Raw genomic sequence first — 21,097 nt, 5'->3', positions numbered from 1 at the left:
GGTGACAGGGCTGAACAGGTTTGATATACTGCCAGCCAGAGTAATGAGGCATTTTGAAACTGACTGAGATATTTATTTGATATTTTATAAGCTCTCCTCGTGTTTTTTTTGGGGGGGGGACAATAAATCTGAGAGCTCCACAGAATATTAAAATATTAACGATAGGGCATTTCAGCTGCTGGCTAGTTAAATCCAGAATGCATGCAGCATTAACCTCTTCCTTTTATGTACGAAACCATTCTTTGAGTTTAATATGTGTAGCTCAAGGTTAGCCAACATGACACCCTCCAGATGTTGTGGGCTAATAATTCTCATCAGCCCCAGCCAGTATGGCCAATGGTCAATGATGGGAGTTGTAGTACAACAAAACTCTAGAGGGTGCTGCTGCATTCCATGAGTAAAAGGAAATTTCCTTCATTATATCTCTGACGTTTATTTTTTAATGGTATATTGCAGCTCTTTCCTCTAGGCCTGGTGTAGTGGATAGAATGTTAGATTGGGGAGACCAGGGTTCAAATTCCTGCTCAGCCATGTAGCTCACTGGGTGACCTTGGGTTGGTTACTACCCTCTCAGTTTAAGTTACTTTCAGGGTTGTTGGGAGGATTAAATGGGCAGGGGGAGAAAAGAACATGCCCTCTTCCTTGGAGGAAGGGCTAATAAAAATGGAATGTTGCTCAAAATGGAACGAATAAATGAATGCAGTTTAGGAAATACTTGTCTATATTTTCCTTTCCTGTGTGCTCCCCGTTGCCCTACCTTCCTGGGCCCATTCAGAACCTGGATCATGTCTGCATTCAGTCTATAACGCTAGTTCTTGAAGATGACTTGAACAAGCAAGTGACTCTGAACCGAGGTGGTGAAGTTCACTATAAGCTCTATCAATCCGGGTTGAACCTATAATGGTAAGACATTTATTACAATACCCTTCTATTAAGGTTCTTATTGTTCCTTTTCTAGCCAGTCTATTTCAAGAAAATATACAATTTTTTACATGAATGTCTCTCTCTGTGTGTTTTCTCATGCCTGGCACAGAAGATGAGTTAAATAATGTGTTGTTGTTGTTGTTTTTTAAATGAACTGTTACCAGTTGATATGAATCAGGGTTTCCAGCTCCAGAAAACTCTTTTTCAGTTTGGGAACTGAGGAATCATCACAACTTAAATAACCTGAAGGCATTGATAGATTATTATATAGGACTTCATATCATGTGACTTGAATTAGCTAGTTGGCCCACATCTCTGGAATTCTAGATGTGAAAGCAAAACGCATGAAGCGAAGCAAGTTTTTATGCCCTAAGCCTGATCTGTTACAGTTAATTGATATATTATGCTTTTGGTCTTGAATGATTAGCATACACATTTCACTCATCATGTGCACCGAATTAGGTAGTTGGCCCACATCCCAGGTTCTGTATGTGAAACAGAATTATATACGAAACGAAGCACGTTTATAGGCTTCTCTTGTCACGGTTAATTGATATATCATGCTTTGGGCACCTTGTCAGGATGTTCCTCTCTGGAAGTATTTTAAACCTTCTTTCACTCCTATATATGCTATATACAAAATAGCTGCAAGGACTATTCTATCTAAGTGTCGGTCACTTGAGGCTGAATAAACCACAAAGCCCTTCTGGATAACTTGTTACCCAATCTCTCTCAATTTCCCACCTTGAGAAGGCTCCAAAGGGGTTTGGAGAAGGTCGTCATATTTTGCAGTTCTTTTTGTTTGCTTGTTTGCTTTTAGTTAAATTGGAATAATAGAGGCAGAGTTCTGTATATAAAAAAATGCTGTTTATTTTAAAATTTCATTTTATAAGAGGTTGACATTATGAAGATGGAATTACAGTTTCTTCTGTATAGGTTATAAATAACACCTCTCTGTTTTGATACTATGTTATGTTGTGTTAACAAAAGAATGCAGTCTTTTACCTCTGGGCAATTATTAACGTGTTTCGGGAATTACCCCACCTTCTGTTACATGTAGGGTATGCTGAAGTGCGAATCTGTTCTTCAATGTTTGTGCAGCTGATGAAACCTAAATTTGGTTTAAGAATTCAGTTGCTAAAGATGGCGAGAGAGTATATATTCAACTCAGTGCTGCTTGGAAAAGGAGAACTTTGGGTCTATGTGGAACATATAATGGAAACTTGAGAGATGATTTTCTGTAGTTTGAGTTCGACTGTTACTTCATTATTCATTTAGTTAGCCCATAAGCAAACTCAACCCATATGTAAAACCTGAGTAATGATGTGTATTATATCCAGATATACAAACATAAACCAACATATAGAATATAGAGCACTACACTTTATTAGGTAAAGCTTAGCTACTCAGTCAGCCCCAAATGATCAGTCACTAGAGCTTTTCTGGATATTGTTTATGCTTGGCTAATCTACTGAATTACTGTATACCCTTGTTGTAAGTTCTTGCCACGTGGTGACCAGCAAGCATCAAGGAAATGCTCTCAGGTGATCCTGAAAGTACAGCAGAGCAAAAGGAAAGATGTATAAGCCTATTTAAGTAGCTCTCAAATAGTTTAAAAGGCAAACCTAGCAGCTTGAACTGTTCTCAGAAGACTACAGGTAGCCATGTTCAAATGTTACTTCAGTGAGGAAAAAAAGAGCCCCATATTAAGTTTTCAGACATGTGAGCACCTTCTGTGCTCACACTCTTCTACTTGTGCATGCCTCCCATCATTCCTGCCCTGCAGACATGCTGGCTGGAGCTCATGGGAGTTGGAGTTCCACATCTGGAGGGCGTCCATTTGCCTGCCTCTACCCTAGGCGATGTTGGGGCAAATAGATTATTCCCAGTGACAGGCATTTTCTCTTGGCCTGTCTGGTTCTTCTGCCTAATCACTCTCATTTTCCTCCTCAGATCTCCAGCAGGAATGATCGAAGGGACTCCCCAGCTCCATGCCAATGCATGGAAGGTTTCATCAGCATGCCATGTGCCTGTCAACATCCCCGTGGTTGATCCTTGTAACATTAACCAACAAAATGGTGCACTTTTACTCTGGGGTTTTGATGTAGATTTATCATAATAGTGTTCTGAGATCCCAGTTCTTTTCCTGTGTCTGAACTTTATTGTCTCCTACAGATGATTTTCGGCTGTTTCTTTAATCTGCCATTTAGATTCAGAACAATCTTTCTGGTAAAGGCAAATCTCTCTCCTGTTTGTTTAAACCCCATTGATTTCAGTGACTAGCATATAAACCTAGCTTCCTGGGATGGTGCTCATTAAGGTCAGTAGGATGAGGACTGTGCATGTATATTTGCATGCATTATGTTTTGTCTAGCCCGTAGTTTTGGTGTAGTGTTATCAGTCTTGGCTACTTACTTTTCACTGAGTGCTTTAAATAGTATGAGTACTGCTATAAGCCAAATGTTGCTTTCCCTTAGTTGGGTATGCATCCCAGTGTGATCTCCTCAATCAAGAACTCTTTGCTCCATGTCATGTCTACATCAGCCCAGGATTATACTACCAGCGGTGCCGCTTTGATGCTTGCAAATGTGGGAGCAGCTGTTTGTGCAGTGCTCTTGCACACTATACTTACCTATGCAGCATGGAGTTACTGTTGACTTCAGATCTCATGTCTCATACTGTGGTGAGTCACTGAACTGTGAATTATTATTTTTTTTAAAATCGAAGCGTTACTAGATACATGCATTCTTAAAAGAGAGAGAGAGAGAGAGAGACAAAACAAAACCATCCGACTGTTTGTTTCCAAATCTGCCTGGGTTAGTAACCCCATACTGAACATTAAGCAGATCTGGCCTGTTCTTTAATGTCTGGATTCTTCTGCTCCTTGATTAAGCCGTAAGATGGAACAGGTACTAGCCTGGTCTTGTGGGGTTACTGAGAATTTATCAGCCTTTCTTGGTTTGCTAAGAAGCAAGTGATTTAATGCATCACAAAACCAGCCAGATGCATCTATATGTTTAGAAGGAAGAAACCTACATGCAAGTTTGAAATGCTCTTCTATAATCTTCACCTGAAATTTAGAATCTTACTATCAGCCAATTAACCCTGGCCATAAATATAGTAGGAAATAAATATACAGCATTGGGAACAGATAAAAACTGCAGCGTTTGGGCCAGTTAAGGCAGGGGGAGTCATTGATGTATTAGGGTTCTGAGCCACATAAGGCTTTATAGGTCAAACCCAGCACTTTGAATTGAGCCCAGAAACTAATTGGTAGGCAAGGCTGTCAGGCAAGGATTGGTGTTGTGTGCTCAGACCATCTTGTCCTGGTGAGCAACCTGGTTGCTAAATTCTGCATTAGCTGCAGTTTCCAAACGGTCTTCAAATGCAGGTTACCAGAGCATAGACAATAGACGTAAGGCTACTCCTGTCCAGATAGAGGTGTAGCCACCAGTTGAAGGCAGTCTACACCAGTGAGGCCTCCCGAGGCTCAAATGACAGGGATAGACCCATAAATACTCCAAGCTACGTACCTGCTCCTTCAGAGGGAATGTAACCTCATCCAGAACATGCCACATCCAATCCATCCAGCCTAAAGGACAACCCACCAACAGCACATCTTGTCTGGATTAAGCTTCAGGTTATTGGCTCTCACCCAGTGCAGTACTGAGACAATACATCAATCTAGCACCAGTCCACTGCCACACCTGCAGGTTTAAAGGAGTATTGGAGCAGTATGTCATCAGCACATCGCTGACAAACATACTCCAAATTCTGGATAACCACATTCAATGGTTTCATGTAGATCAGGCATAGTCAAACCTGGTCCTCCAGATGTTTTGGGACTACAACTCCCATCATCCCTAGCTAACAGGACCAGTGGTCGGGGACAATGGGAACTGTAGTCTGAAAACATCTGGAGGAATGAGTTTGCCTATGCCTGTGTAGATGTTAAACAATATGAGGAATAAAATCAAACCTTGCAGAATCCCCAACTGAAGGTTCCACTCGCCAGGCACCACCTTCTGAGTACAAGCATCCAAGTAGGACTGGAACCACCACAGAGCAGTACCAACTGAGACAGCCACTCCATATTAATGTTTAGAGGAATTAAAAAACAATCCTGTGCACCTAGGCATTTGAGAACAGAAAACATTATCAGCAGCTTTGACATTGTTAGTTTTGTGGATATTCATTTGGTGTTTGTGTGTTTAAGGTTTAAATTTTATTGCTTTTATTGTTTTGTTTCTGTCTTTTGGAAGGAAGGGTCAGATAAAATTTAATAAATAATGCTAAAGAGAAAGTGGGTTTTGTTAAAGTGTAGCAGTGCATCTTGATGTCTGGGCCTGACATTCGAACAATACATTGTTATCTGTAGCATTAATGTGCAGAAGTGGTATGCTGTACCACCAGTGCTCCTCTTTCTGTGAGCATTCCTGTTCCTCCCTCTCATTTTTGGATGCCTGCGATCATGATTGTGCTGAAGGATGTAATTGCCCTGATGGAAAATACTTTGAAGATCTATCAACTTTTGTGTGCCAATGTAAGCTGTTTTAAATTTATTTAATTGCATTTTAAAAAGAAGCAAACACACCCTAGTTCTAGCTTTTAGAATATTTTTCCTAATTATTGTGCAAATTGTAGAGTTGAAATGGACGGACCTCCTCATCTTCTTATTATAGATTGACTGATGTAATGTGGATGACAGGCAAATCCCATCTATGCAACTAATAGCAACCATAACCTGGAAGAATATTGCTTCCTCAAATTCCTTGCTCAGCAGCCAGGTTCTGAGCATGAACAAAACTTAATACTTGCTGAGGGTCAAAATCTATGCTATTCTGCATTCTGGCTCTATACATACCATACATTTAAAGCATGTTCTCCACCAGCAAATAACCTTGAGCTTTATCTGAAATTTATCCCCTATAGAGCTACAGTTCCCAGGATTCTTAAGGGGGGGGGGCGGAATGGAATGTGCTTTAATGAATGGTGTGTACACACACAGAAGGTTCAGGTATTTTGGCAGAAAACCAACACACCTTTCTCTGAGCTTGGTAAAAGTATAATCAAATAAGTGACAGGTTGCTACCTTTTCATGGTACACTGAAATCTTTCCCCTGAGATGGGACATTTCATGTTGTCTAATCACAGGGTCTGTTATGTCTGCTCTAAAGACACCTTCCTATAGTTGAACTAGTTCTTGGTTTAACAACATTTCAGTGGCTGTTAGTTTCCCAAGCATGCATGCAAGTAACATTTGACTGAACCACCAATCAGTAGTTGTATTAATGCCAATAATATTCTTGAAAACAGAAAGAAAACCTCCTTTCTCTAGAACTTAAGGATACAAACACAAAAAATCCAAGTATTTATAGTTCTAGTACTGTATAATCTGAAGGAAAATTTGTACTGTTGATATTAATGAGCAAGCCAGTGATGACTTCAAAGGATATGCCTATTGTAACAATTAGGATATGAGGTATGAATTATACATCACCTTCTGTTCTGTAATGCTATATTATAACTGAATTCATAAGCTTTCTTTTATTAGGGTTAGTTGCCGATGCCACTTTAAAGGCAGAAGTTTTCAGCCTGGGGAAATTCTACCCACACCATCAGGCTCTGGTAAGAACCAACTCTAAGAGGTTTGTTTGTTTGTTTTTAAACACATTCAAATTTACAGAGGGGTAGATTTGCAGACTGACACTTGTACATATTGTTTTGGATGTGCAGTTCTCAGTGCATGATCAGTTGTTTCTGGAACTGCTTTACTTATATTTACGGTAAATTTTAATAGCCTTTTCCCAAATTAGTCTTGCATGCTCCTCGCCGAGTTTTCATAACTTTCTGTTTAGTAAACCTGTATGTACCGGTATTTAGTAAATACATACTATTCTATAAACTCTGAACAGCTTTACATGACCTCGTCTATGTATGATGGCTGTCACTATATGGAGGTGATTGTACGAAGTGCAGAAGAAGGAATTTAGCTTATGTTTCTTGTGGAAGTGTAGACTTCATTTCTACCCAGTTTACGTACATGCCAATTTGGCCTTGTGAGACTGCAGTATGAACAAAATTAGCAGTGGAGTTTTGGAGAAATTCTCCCAGATCTTGAAGATCATTGTCTTAAGGGAGAGAATAGGCTGATAGACTTAGGCTGCATTCACATTGAAGTATATTCAATTTTTCAACTATAATGGAATACAATGCTGGTTTAGCGCTCATTTTTTAATACTTTGGAAATGGATTTTTGGTCAAACTCATATTAGTAGCTTCAAGAACACCATCCAACCATCTCGTCCTCTATCATCCCCTTCTCCTTGTGCCCTCAATCTTTCCCAGCATCAGGGTATTTTCCAGGGAGTCTTCTCTTCTCATGAGGTGGCCAAAGTATTGGAGCCTCAGCTTCAGGATCTGTCCTTCCAGTGAGCACTCAGGGCTGATTTCCTTCAGAATGGATATGTTTGACCTTCTTGCAGTCCATGGGACTCTCAAGATTCTCCTCCAGCACCATAATTCCAAAGCATAAATTCTTCAGCGATCAGTCTTCTTTATGGTCCAGCTCTTATTCCACTATAATTCCAGAAGTAGCTTTTATGTGATGTGAAAGCTCAACTATAATGCAGAACTTAGCAGTTAGGGGGGAAAGTCATGAAAATGATATAAACTGATGTGTGAATGCAGCCATGCATGCTTAGTATAAGAAGCAATAAGTACAAGTTGATCGTCCATCTATGTTATCCTCAGCTGTCAGACATTTTTGATGTTTAAAATGTCATGCTTATTGCATCTGTACCACATTTAGTTGCATTATATGACTAACAATGTTATTCTGCTATATAAAATTGTACTTTTATATTAAATTATTATGATGTGTTTTTTATGTGCACTGACCAGCCAGTGTCTAAATGGAACAATGAGATGCACAGAAGCTGCTGAAGTTCCTGCAGGTAACAAAATTCCCTTTGAGCAGAAGAGTTCTCAAATGCTTTTCGGTCACTTGTTCTTCTGTAGATGCATGGACTGCATGTTCTAAGGAAGGGAGTTTAATCTGAGTCTGGTTTGAATTCCTGCTCACTTGAAAGTGTTCTGCATAGCCATTCTTTTTCATCCCCATTTGTCCCAGATCAGGCTTCCCCAACCTCAGCCCTCCAGATGTTTTGAGACTACAATTCCCAGCATCTCTGACCACTGGTTCCTGCTAGCTAGGGATCATGGGAGTTGTAGGCCAAAAACATCTGGAAGGCCGAGGTTGAGGAAGAACATAATAAAATTCAGAGTTTTGGACCAGAAAAAGGGGGCAGGAATCAAGTAACCTGTTATGCTAGAGGAAGCCACACAAAGACTTGCATGCATTCCCTGCAGCTCCCCCAAATCTACTCTGGAGGGTTGGGGGAACTCCCCAGCACAGTGTGTGGAGGAGAAGAGGGAAGATTGTTCCATCTGGCAAGCTGAAATGCTTGCACTGAAAGAACAATAATGTTAACATGTTGTTGAATTCTACCCTGTGTTTTCAAAGGAACAAGTTGGTGGATATTTGAATAGAATCACTTGAAATATTAGCTTTCGACCAGCACTTTTGAAGTTTTGGCCAGTTGGGTTTTGCTGCAATGTTAAACTTAATCCAGTGAGGGTGGATTTGCACAGTTATGTTCAGCGAGAACAAGTATAGCATATGTTAATTACTTTGGTACTCTCTGTATGGATGTAACATTTTTGAAAACTCTTAACACTTGTTAAGAATTAATTGCAACTGGTTGTCAAGAAAATATAAAAAATATTTTATTAACTTCATCAAATAAAAAGCAAAGTATAATTTATATTACTCCAACATTTAAACCTACTGTAACAATAATGTATGGTTTCGCATATCCCAGCTTGGCTGAGAGAGATCCATCAACAATTTAACATGTTTTTAGGAAACTGATACTGCAACATTCACATGAAAAACATAGTTTGACACATAAGAGAGTTTTTGATCAGCACTTGAAATGAGCGCTGCTTTAAAGCTTAAGATATCAAGTGTCTGTATTCATGACTGATTTGCAAAATTCTGGCAATCCCGAATGCTTTCAGATTGTATCCATTCAGAAAATGTACGCCAAAACGACCAAAGAATTTCAACCACTTGAAGGGTAAAGAAAGTGTTATATTTGTAGTTAGCAGAATGTGCTGTTGATGAATTGTGTTGAAAGATTAGGGCATGAACTGGCAAAAATTAAGTACTTTAAAGTGTATTTGATTTCAAGGGAGAGTTAAGCATATGCTGATCTCATGTAGTTTGCATTTTGAATTTGAAGCTCCCATGTGCCCTGAAGAAAAGATCTACTATGACTGCCGGTCTCATGTGCCTGGCTTGCCATCTGCTGGAGTGAACTGTGAGCTTTCCTGTGCAAACCTTGCCATGAACTTCACCTGTGCACCATCTCCACCATGTGTGAGTGGTTGCATTTGTCCTCCTGGGTAAGTGCTTCTGAGATCTAGAATACTGGAGAAGGAAATTGTACCTATGGATTTGATTTTTCTTTCTTTGGCTAATACTGTTGCACGTTTCTCAACTTCTCAAATGGCGAGAAGTTTAGCTTATAGGTTTTTGTTTCCTTTGGATCAGAGAGTACTGGAACTTTTTAAATTACACACTACCCAATTAACAATGTCTTCTGGGTAATTAAAAACCATATAAAAGACAATCAAGGAGAGACAGATCAAAACCAACCATACAGTACAAATCATGGTGCCACTGCCAAAAATACCCTTTCTCTGCTCAGCAGTCTGCATCTGAGGATCTTTGGATCCAAGTAGGTAATTGTTGGAGAAGGTCGTATCCTGGCCTGAAGCCACCCAGTGCATTAATGGTTAAAGCGAACACTTTGTATCAGACCTAGTAAATACTGGTAAAATATTGATCTGATCTGGTCAGAATGAGCAGCCCCATCTAGCTTTAATTTGGAACAGCTGAAGTTTCTAGGCAATTCTCAAAAGCATTCCCACATATAGCACATTACAGTAATCCAAGCAGGTGATAACAAAAGTATGGCTAATGGCAGCAACGCTATCTCTGTCCAGATCAGGGCACAGTTGGTATATCAGCTTGCGCTGATAAAAGGCACTCTGCACCATGGAGGCCACTTGTGCCTCCAGCGACAATGATGAATCTAGGGCATTCCAAACTGAAAGACTGCTCCGTTATGGTGAGTGTAAGTAGAAAACCACTCAACTGGGCAGACGAAGCACCTACTAACAGCTCTTCCATCTATTTGGATTGCATTTCAGTGTATTGGCCCTCATCCAGTTCATTACTGCACTTAGGCACTGATTCAGAACATCTGCTGCCTTCCCGGGAGCAGGTGAAAAGGAGACACACATCTGGGTATTTGCATAATGTTGACACCTCAGGCCCTATTAATTTTCCAGTGCTGTAGTGCTCCTGTTTGAGAGAGAGTGCTACGCCACTGGGAAACATTTCCCCCCCTCTTTAGCTGGAGAAAGAATTCGCTCCCATCAGTATTTTGAAATACAGCTTTCCTTCCAACTTCCAAGCTTTTAGTGATAGAATTAAATGCTGTGTGGTATTGATTGATTGATTAAATTTATATAACACCCTTTACCTTAAGATCACAGGGTGATTTACAGTATAAAGAGGAATTTAAAAAGATGGGAGACCCAGTCACATATTTCTGGTGTCTCATTTAGTTTGACCCTCATCTGTATCTATGGCAATAAGATGGTTGTTGAGCATATATACACTTAGAAGCATCAGAGAATGCCTCTGTCTTTTGTAATAATGCAGTAGACATGAATTAGATTATTTGGGAAATGGGATGACTCCCATTTCTAACAGCAGCACAGCCCTCATACTCCCAGAAAAAGTGGACAGTGAAGAAAACAGCATGCAGGTGCAAACTCTCAGCTGCCAGCAGCAGTACGAATCTGTAGTTATTATAATATGTGTGAAAACTGTGTTGGAAGTGAGATGAAATATATATGGCAGCACAATGCCCTGTGCATGTTTGCTGAGAAGGAAGCCCCATTTACTACTAAGTCCATGAATGTCCATGTAGTCTTGCTTGGTAAATTGTATAGACCATTTATTAAAGATCCCAACTGGTAAATTATAGCAAATGCTGAAATGACTGGCAGACTAAGTTTACCATACTACTGAATGGCATACCATTCAAACAACCACTATCTGGTACAGAACTGACCTCTTCTGACTCATGCAAAGCATCATTGTGACTGCATATAGGTAGATTTTGTTTTGAATTCATGGCTTTGTTTCTTTGAAGGATGGCAGAGCATAAAGGAAAATGCTACGTGCCTGACAGTTGCCCATGTACCTGGAAAGATTGGGAATATTTGTCAGGTGAAGTGATCGCTACCCCTTGTTACACATGGTAATCAGTTTTTATTTCACTGCAGTTTTTAATGTTATAATTATTTTTAGTGTTACAGATAAGATTATATGACCATAGATATGCTCCCTAATTCATTGTATTATGTTTAAAAGAACTTTTAATATTATTATTATTATTTTTAAATAAATGAGGTTGAAAGATCATATAGTATTTTAATAGTTTATTTATTTAATGAAATTTATATACCACCCAAATGTAAGTAAATATAAGATATATTTTAAAATTGTCAAATGGTTCTAAACTTCTCCATGTGATCATGCTAGAGGAAAGGGGAAGGTGGAGTGCTTGATCTCTTCATACTAAGCTATATTTAGCAAACACAGCCAACTGCATATTCTAAAGTGCCATTAAGGGCACACAGACTTGTTACTGAGCTATGAAAATGTGGCCTGTTTTCATGTGCTGATTTGCAGAAGAAGCCTGCGGAACAGATTTCATTTTCTTTGGAGCAGAGACTTGTCCTTTTGTGGCCGTATATAAATGACACAAGAAGCTATACATTCTCTGCTATAAATTCTCTCGCTAATGTTTCTTGTTTCATGACAAGAGTGTCACACTTTCATCTTCCACTCGTTAAAATCTCTCCAATCAGAACGCCTTCATTTTTCCTTCTCCGCAGTATTTGTCGACGTGGGATATTTAATTGCACATATTATCCTTGTCCTGCTGTTTGCACAGTCTATGGGGACCGGCATTATTACACCTTTGATGGACTAGAGTATGATTATGTCAGCGACTGCCAAGCTTATTTGGTAAAGGTAAGGATGCATTTGGTAAATACTGAAGATACACCCCTGTGCCCTGGCTTTTGAAACCTGAGATGTATATTTTGAAGACCCACCTTATTTCTGTGATAGTAAGTTGTTTTTAACATTGTGTTTTAATTGTTGCAACCCACCCTGGGACCATAGGCTTAAGGATAAGCAATTAATAATCATAATAGTAATAACATAATACATGGTCTGTTCAATTACAACAGTTAGAGATATTGTATGTGCAGCAATATATTTATAGCCTAGAAATGTCTTATGCCTTCATTGCCTAAGCCTATACATCAAATATAAACTAGTTTAGAATTGGTTTGCTAGCACTCCTGGGAATTCCAGCTCCAGATTATTACATTAGAATTCTCCAACAGAGATCCTTAACACCCTTGCACTCTCATAATTTCTAAGGATCCTTGGCTAGATGCCCTAGCAATTTAGCAGACACAGATTTGTAGAGACATGACCCTTATGTGTGTCTCTTTTTCTGAGATGTCAACATGAATGCTGAGAAAACATTAAAAAAAAGGTTTTTCCATCTTTTGCTGGATTCACTGCATTTTGGCAATTCCCTTGTCATGTGCCACAAGTGTTTCACATTAAGCCACTTATTCTACCAGGGACATTAGGAGTTCTAAAGTTCAGGAGAGAAGTTGGCATTCACAAAAATAAGATTCGTGGCACATTGCCTGCAGCCTTTTCATCCAACAAGCAAGATGACACGGGTGATGAAAACGCTGCCTGTGTAGATTTGCGATATTAGAAGTAGCCTTGTTATTTTCTAGACAGGTGCAATGCTAGTCCTACCTAGACTCCTTTTCAGACTTCGGCTTTTTTTTTTTTAAACGATCTGCTGTTTCATAATAGCTAATTTGTTCTTAGGATTTGGACTGCACGAGACTGTTGAAGGATTTCTCTGGCCTTAGTGGAAGTTTGCTAACTGTAGTCTAGACTAAGTATTCTCAGACTATGTTGTAAGGGACCTTTCTAGTTGATCTAGGAGTTCATTGATGATATGGGGAGGCAGATTCTCCACACAAATGGAGGTGGCAGGACCATGTATCATACCCATATAAGGCTAGAAATTAAGCAAAACTCCTACATAAACTAGTGATTATTCCATTGGCCTACTACATGTTTAGTCAAGGAGAGCCAGTGTGGAAGACCAGATAGATAGTCAACCTTCAACAAACATGCTCACCACAGTGAGAGTGACACTGATCAACAGCTAGTCTTCCTCCTAACTTTGAATCTGGAAAGTGGGCATAATGGTCCTAGCAGTTGCATGGTGATCTCAAGCACCTCACCAATTCCATATCTGGGTTTGAGGCTTCAGAGTATCTATGTGGCAAGAGCCTCAGCCACACAGGGGCTACCCTACCCACTTGCTGGTCTTCCCTGCTTAGATCAGGAAAGTTAAGTGGAGAAAAGCATTGGATACTGTTACCTGACTGTCCCCCAATAGCACAAACTAAGCAGCGCCCAGTGGACTCTTCCTCTAACATCCAGCTGGGGGTAGGAAAGGAATATTGGATGCTGCTTAATAAAGGCGTGCCTTTCCTCAGGAAAAGCAGCAGGAACTTGACAGTTTTTTGCAATGCCAATGAGACCTGCCAGAGATTGTAGGCTCCAGTGGATGGTGTCTCAGACCAAGAAGACCTGGACTGAAATCTCTATTGAGCCATGAGACCTATTGGGTGAACCTGAGGCACTCAGGTTGTTCTTCTTCTTTGGCGATCACTCGCTGAGTAAGATTGTCTTCCATAAACACAGTTTTAACAGTGGGTCCATAAGTGACTGTGGAGGCCAGTTCTGGATCCACATGTCCTTCCACAGTGGGGGCATAGTTTTCTGCGTGGGAGTTGATCATGGTGAGGGTTTGCCGAGTGTGCCTTCCTCTTAGCACATTACTCCCTTGTGTCCTGAGTTCGAGTGTCTTCAAAGTCCATGACACCTTTGGTAAAGGCTGTTCTCCAATTGGAGCACAGTGTTTCCCAGTTGTCGGTGTTGATGCTACATTTTAAAAGATTTGCTTGGAGAGAGTCTTTAAACCTCGTTTGTTGACCACCAGCATTACGCTTTCCATTTTTTAAGTTTGGAATAGAGTAATTGCTTTGGAAGATGATAATCAGGCATCTGCACCACATGACTCGTCCAACGAAGTTGATGTTGAAGAATCATCGCTTCGACACTGGTGATCTTTGCTTCTTCCAGTACACTGGCATTAGTTCGCCTGTCTTCCCAAGTGATGTGTACAATTTTTCAGAGACAACCTTCTTAAGACTTTCTGTCAACACTGCAAATATGAAGCAGCATGGCTTCCAAGGAATTGCAGCTTCCACATTTCTACTGCTTAGGGAATACTAAAAATTCCCTAATGAAGGTACTTCGCCCGCTGATTCCTAGAGATCCTTGGGTGGATTCCCATCAATTTTATCTAATTATGATTTGTCATGTAGATAAACTTAAGTGAAAGAGTTGCTCTGAGCACAGATAGGGGGTCCTGTATGCAAAACTGGGGGAAAGGGGGAAATAAAAGTGTAATAATTATTCAACAGTAGATGAAGACTATAACTGTACAGCGTTGTGGGGCACTGATTGCAAGAGAATAAAGATTTGCGTTTTGGGTGGAAATAGCAAGGGCCTCCTTGTTCTTGAGAATACAGGCATTGTTTTAGTTGCAGTACTTTCTCCCCTGCCAAACTGTTTCTGCTGTGGGAATAAATAACTTAGGTTTCTGGTATGAACTGGAGAGGGTTTAAGTATCAAAATGCAATATTTGAGACTTTCCACTGAGTATTATTGTTTCACTCACTGCTTAACAGTAGAAGGACGATTTCCTTAATGGCAATTTGGGCCTGTATTTCTGTCTTCATTTCTCCGCTTTGTAGTTGGGGCCAGTCCATTTACCTGGCAGTTGTAGCTTGACTTGGCCACGAGCCTTTTGGTATCTGATGCACTTTGTTTAATCTGCTCCCTTTTTATGGACCAGGACATCCAGCTGTACAAAAGAGGCTTTGCATTTGTATTAAAGTTCAACAAGCCCCACCTGTGTGCATTAAGAATTGGGAGGTTGACAGCAAAGTGAATGTGTGTGTGCGTGTTTGCACATTCTGCAAACTGTGAAAACTGTCATGCCCCCTCCAACATATTCTATCCGTCAGTATTTGGCTCTGCATGAGAGCTGGGCATGGCAGAAGCTAGGTTTGAGATCTGCAACATAAATTAGCATGCAGGGTTAGATGGTGTCTGACAAGCTCTGTATAGTCTCCCGTCGTCAAAGACCTTATGGCTTCAATCATTATTACTTCAGAGTAAAGGTTATTGTGACAAAAGATTCTGAAACACATATTAGTTCCACCTCTATCTCTCTTTATCCAGCTATTTTAAATTTTTGCCGTTATTAAGTAATCTTTTCAGAGAAGAAAGGCTGTTTTCACACGATACTGGCCTTTTCAGTACAATTCTCCCCTTTGGCAGATCTTCAGATTGATGTGCTTTCATGCCAACCAACTTTTGTAGCCAAATAGAGAATTTAAGTTCCTAGCATGCTGTGCATTTCCTTTGCACCAATGCTCTGTAGGCACAGGAAAAAATAGCCCAATAAGTGAACACACACACACCCACACACACGTTTCTTATCACACTGTGATCAGCCTGAGCTGATACTTGGAAGTTGGCCTTTGCAGGTATCTACCTCAGAGCCTGCATGAGCCACCTTGAAAAGGAGGACAACAGGAGTGTGAGGTGCTGCCACGACCTGCCTGATGGTAGAGGACTCTCCTCCCTTCTCCCTTTCTTTCTCCCTGGGTCCAGAAACATATTAGTAGCTGGTGCAGCTCCTTAAAGGCAGGCGGCCACAGTGTCCTGGATTGCTAGCTCTGTTTCAGTGTTAAGGGCTTACCTCTAATTGGGACATAGATCAATTTCTGGCTAGTTTAGTGTGGTATATAGCAGGAGTGAAGAGAACATTGGAAGCTGGTGATAATGGAAGACTTACCAGTTGAAGATAGCAAGCACCTGATGCTGTGTCCATGAAAGCTAAAGTCATAATAAATTCATTGGTCCTTAAAGTAGCAAAGACTTGTTGTTTTTGCTGCAACAGGCTAACGCATCTATCCTCAAGAACTTGTAACAAGTACATAATATATTTTGAGTTCAGTCCTCCTAAAATGGCTGGGTTGACTTGACGGTCCATTCACTTGGTGATTGCATTTATTGTAGGTGTGTTTCTTCTTCCCATTGGTCTGCTCTTTCCAGTTTTTCCACTTCTTCAACCTTTCTTCAGTGGGCAGAAAATCCAATTACAATTGGCACTGAATTTATGTTCTTATGACTGAATCTACTCCAGATAAGCAATTTCAGCTTCATTTACCTTTTATATACCTGGCTCCTTCAGACCAGTAAATGCTCTCAAGTTTTGTTCTTCAGTGCTTCTTTTAAATTGTGCAGATTAGCAGGAAGAGCTGTCCTCAGAAATGGCAGGAGAAGAAGGGGGATCTATGGTGATGCAATACAATCATTGTAGCTTCTTTTGAAAGGGGTCCAGTCATTCAGCAGTGACAACAGGGCCTGGAGAAAGGAGCTTGTTTGTAACAGACTCCTTCACTAAAGAGGAGAGCTGAGTAATGTGACCAATTCTCTGGGTGTTTAAAAGTTTCAACTCTTCCTTTTAACAACACTAGAGAGGTCTGTGTTAACTGTTTGTGGTATAATTTCTTTATTATATTGTAACCAGGTGTTCTATTTGTCTGAAGGATGCCCTATGTCTACTTATTCCCCTACAAAGAGGCACTTCTGGAACAAATCTAGACTTTTTTATTTAATTACACTCCTTGAGGGTTTTAAAGCTTTAGGCAAATACACTTTACAGAGAACCTGAAAACCTTATTCAATACAGTAGTCTTATTTAAACCTAGCCTCAGGATATACTATTTTGCCCTAGAATGTCTTTTAGTATTACTACAACAGCAACAATCTTCCAGTCCCTTCTCGAATTTTCACTTTCACCTCAGGAAATCAAACCAGGTTGCCCTGCCTAACTAACCCATAAACTCTTTCAGAGCAGGTCCCTTTCTCCCAGACCCTGAACTAAGTAAAAGGCAATCCTTCTCCAATGGACCAATTTACCATTTGGATTTTTTGTTGCACCAGTCACTTGTGTCTCAGGATAGACTATTTCTACCCAGGGATGCTTCGTAGGCATATGGAACAGGGCTTGCTTGGTGGCTGCTCCCAGACTCTGGAACTCCCTCCCTAGAGAAGCTGGACTGGCTTCTGCCCAAGCCTTTTGGCACTTTTATTATGAATAGATATTGAAGAATAATTCCTAATCATCTACTAAACTTCACCAGTTGGTTAGCTGGTCGATAGTGCATGTATAGCCAGTGTGGTGTAGTAGTTAAGAGTGGTAAACTCGTAATCTGGGGAACCGAGTTCGTGTCTCCACTCCTCCACATGCAGCTGCTGGGTGACCTTGGGCTAGTCACACTTCTCTGAAGTCTCTCAGCCTCACTCACCTCACAGAGTGTTTGTTGTGGGGGGAAGGGAAAGGAGAATGTTAGCCGCTTTGAGACTCCTTCGGGTAGTGAAAAGCGGGATATCAAATCCAAACTCTCTTCTTCTTCTTCTTCTTCTCTTCTTCTTCTTCTTCTTCTTCTTCTTCTTCTTCTTCTTCTTCTCTGTTCCACCCCTTATCATAATCAGTATCCACTCTTCTGATGCAAAGTTTTGCAGTGGAGCCTATGAAGCATCTTGCATGGGAACCGTGCTACAAGTAACAGTGTTTTGCTGCTGCAACAACCTTAATGTGTGATCATATACAGTCGTACCTTGGAAGCCAAATGCCTTGGCACTCGAACATTTTGGCTCCCGAATGCCGCAAACCCGGAAGTGAGTGTTCCGGTTTGCGAACGTTCTTTTGGATGTTCTTCTGTGGCTTCTGATTGGCTGCAGCAGCTTCCTGCAGCCAATCGGAATCTGCACCTTGGTTTCTGAACGTTTTGGAAGTCGAACGGACTTCCGAAATGGAATCCATTCGGCTTCCAAGGTACATGTTTTGTTTTGTTTTGTTTTGCCTTGCACTGCAGGCCATCCAGTTGGTCAGTAAATTGCTATATTCTTTTATGGAAGGACAATAAACCTCTGTGCTACTTTACTGCTTGGATGTTTAGCTATGGTTACACTCTGTGCAACCTGCACCCAGTGTAGCACTGTGTTAATGTTCAATGAGTTTTTCACTTGGAGCTTCTTGACGTTTTATGCTTTAGCCACATTTATCTTTGGCTTTGGTTTCTCTTCAGCATCAGCTTAAACCCTGTCCAGTTTCTGAAGACTTTAACCTTGCCTTATTCTCAACACACAGCATAGCTTATAATTGTTTTGTTTTGTTTTGTCTTCAGATCAAGAAAAATGTAATACAGGAAAAGCATGTGCTGGTGTTGCCTGTTCTGCTAGTCAGATGCTGAAGAAGAGATATTTTCAGAGCAGTAAAAATGAACACAGAGCATGCAGCCCAAATGGGGATGTATACCTACTGTACATACAGGGCTTTCTTTTGTCATGTTCATTGTGGCTTTTAAATTCCACATCTGAGTTGTGGAAATTCCACATTAATTTCAGTGGAACTTTCCCCCAAGCAAATGCATTTAGATGGATAGGCTCTTGTCCCAGATTATGGGAATGGAACTTGTTTGTACAGAGATAAAAGAAATAGATATGTACCATACTAATTTTAAAAAAGTATATAACAGATTTCAGATCATTTGCAAGCACAGTAATAATTCCTCTTTTCTTCCCCCTGCTCCGTTTCTTTTCCTCATTCCATTCCACATGAGACCAAAAGAAAAAAAAATCATGAAAGCAGAAAAAAGCAACACTTCATGAATGTGTGTATAAACATGAAACAGAAATAGAGCACAGGGTATGCTTCTTAATGTAAGATGATCTCATATAGGTGACTTTGCAAAGGCATGGAAAATGCCAAGATCTTCACCTGTTGTGCTACATGGATACCAACAGTAGGACATTGCTAGGGATTATATCACTTGGTAATGGATACTCAAGCCTTCTCAAACCTTAATCTTGGGACTATCATGTTTTTAATTAGGAAAGGATTGCTGCAATGTAACCCAGTAAAATGCCAAATCTGATACTCAGTGGCGCAAAACCGAATAAATGACACAAAAGAGAACTGTTCATAGCAGTAGTTGTATTCTTTAAAAACTACATTAATTGTCTTTCCACATTACATCATTAGTAAGTATTTTTTAGTGAAATCAAAGAGCAGCTTTGGGTCTTTTATTATTTGTCCCATTCAACACACCCATCCTTTTTTAAAACACTTTTATAAGAGTCATTGAATGTCCATTTTATCCTATTTATTGAACGAGAATGCTGCAGAAATCTTTTGTAGAGAAGAAGAAAGACAAAACAGCATGAATACACTGCTAAGAACTCTGCTCATACCATGGTTGTTTATAGAAAGTCCTCTTTATATACCATAATTATTTTAGGAGCTCCTTGCACAGTTTGTCATCTGCAATGGCAAGGAAAATAACTAAATAATTATGGGTTTTTGTTTTTACTTGCCTTTCTTTCATTTTGAGGAAAGTGGCCAATTAAACAACCACATAGTCAAAATCTTATGCGGATTCATACCCAGCAGGTGACGGAGGAATAAATCGATAAATTGCAGCCATTGCTTTAAAAACTAAGAATTATAATACCAAAGCCATGAGCTGTTTTTTCTGGAACAGACCCGTCTGAGTCATAGAATCATAGAGGTGGAAGAGACCACAAGGGCCATCCAGTCCAACCCCCTCCCAAGCAGGAAACACTTCATCAAGGGAACCAATAAGTTATCTTGATGTAGGTGACAAATATCTGAATTTTATCATAGACCTGAAATGATTTTTAGTGCGTAGCTTGTCTTTTTTATGCATTGCATTTCTCATATTGGTTGGTTAACCTTTGTGGCTGGCAATTGTCCTCCAGTAAATATCTTTCTGTGAACTATATTTCTGTAAGATGCATGTGTAAGCAGATCTGGTAACTTATTTAATATCTCTTTGCCTTATCTGGCACCACAGTATCTTCCGCTGCCCTAAATTGTGGTCAGTAGCGGCACCACAGTACTCTCTTCCCCCAACATCCTTCCAGCTCCCAGGGCACATAATTATTTTATAATGAAGTACAGTAACTACATCCTGTGTAGGGACGCGGGGTGGCACTGTGGGTTAAACCACAGAGCCTAGGGCTTGCCGATCAAAAGTTTGGCGGTTCAAATCCCCATGACGGTGTGAGCTCCTTTGCTCGGTTCCCAGCTCCTGCCCACCTAGCAGTTCGAAAGCACATCAAAATGCAAGTAGATAAATAGTATACCCGGCTCCAGTGGGAAGGTAAACGGCATTTCTGTGCGCTACTCTGGTTCACCAGAAGCGGCTAAGTCATGCTGGCCACATGACCCAGAAGCTGTACAATCGGCTCCCTCGGCCAGTAACGTGAGATGAGCGCAGAGAAACCCAGAGTCGGACACAACTGGACCTAATGGTCAGGGGTCCCTTTACCTTTACTTCATCCTGTCTCCATACCCTCTGCAAGTGTCCCAGAAAAACTGAGACATCTCATTTTTTTCTCGTGAGAGGGCAGCGGCCATTTGGAGAGCCATGAACTTGCATGATTTTGCACACCACAATTTCTGCCCCAAAAGCGTTTTGGAGGGGCACAATCTTGTGTGATGCCCCAAACCACACACTTTGGGGCACTGTGCTCCCCAAAATCACTTTTCAGGGGGGGAATCATGGCATGGGGAACACACAAATCACAGTGCCCAAAATGGCTGTTGGTCCTCTTGTGAGAAAAAAACAGAAAGATAGCATCCTGGTTTTTTGCCTTCGATGTGTTGGAGAGTAGGTGTCTGTTCTAACTCTACTGCCAAAGGGTTCAGGATGATGAAAGAGATGGGGGTGGGTGGAATTTCTTTCTCTC

General features: G+C 40.5%; 1 protein-coding gene across 1 annotated transcript in view; it reads left to right on the top strand.

Moving 5' to 3' along the window:
* Positions 1-21,097, top strand: part of OTOGL (otogelin like) — an 83,707-nt gene that overhangs the window by 20,146 nt on the left and 42,464 nt on the right. Inside the window, 14 exon segments of the mRNA XM_033162657.1 lie at positions 776-868; positions 870-903; positions 1,985-2,053; positions 2,056-2,164; positions 2,878-3,002; positions 3,402-3,560; positions 3,563-3,607; positions 5,303-5,443; positions 5,446-5,467; positions 6,479-6,572; positions 7,832-7,880; positions 9,231-9,393; positions 11,217-11,324; positions 11,965-12,103. Coding sequence (XP_033018548.1) covers positions 776-868; positions 870-903; positions 1,985-2,053; positions 2,056-2,164; positions 2,878-3,002; positions 3,402-3,560; positions 3,563-3,607; positions 5,303-5,443; positions 5,446-5,467; positions 6,479-6,572; positions 7,832-7,880; positions 9,231-9,393; positions 11,217-11,324; positions 11,965-12,103 — 1,350 coding nt within the window.

This window comes from Lacerta agilis, chromosome 10 (assembly GCF_009819535.1).
Source record: "Lacerta agilis isolate rLacAgi1 chromosome 10, rLacAgi1.pri, whole genome shotgun sequence".
In the NCBI taxonomy this organism is placed as follows: Eukaryota; Metazoa; Chordata; class Lepidosauria; order Squamata; family Lacertidae; genus Lacerta; species Lacerta agilis.
The sequence above is the reverse complement of the archived record's forward strand: the minus strand, read 5'-3'. Positions and strand labels throughout refer to the sequence as shown.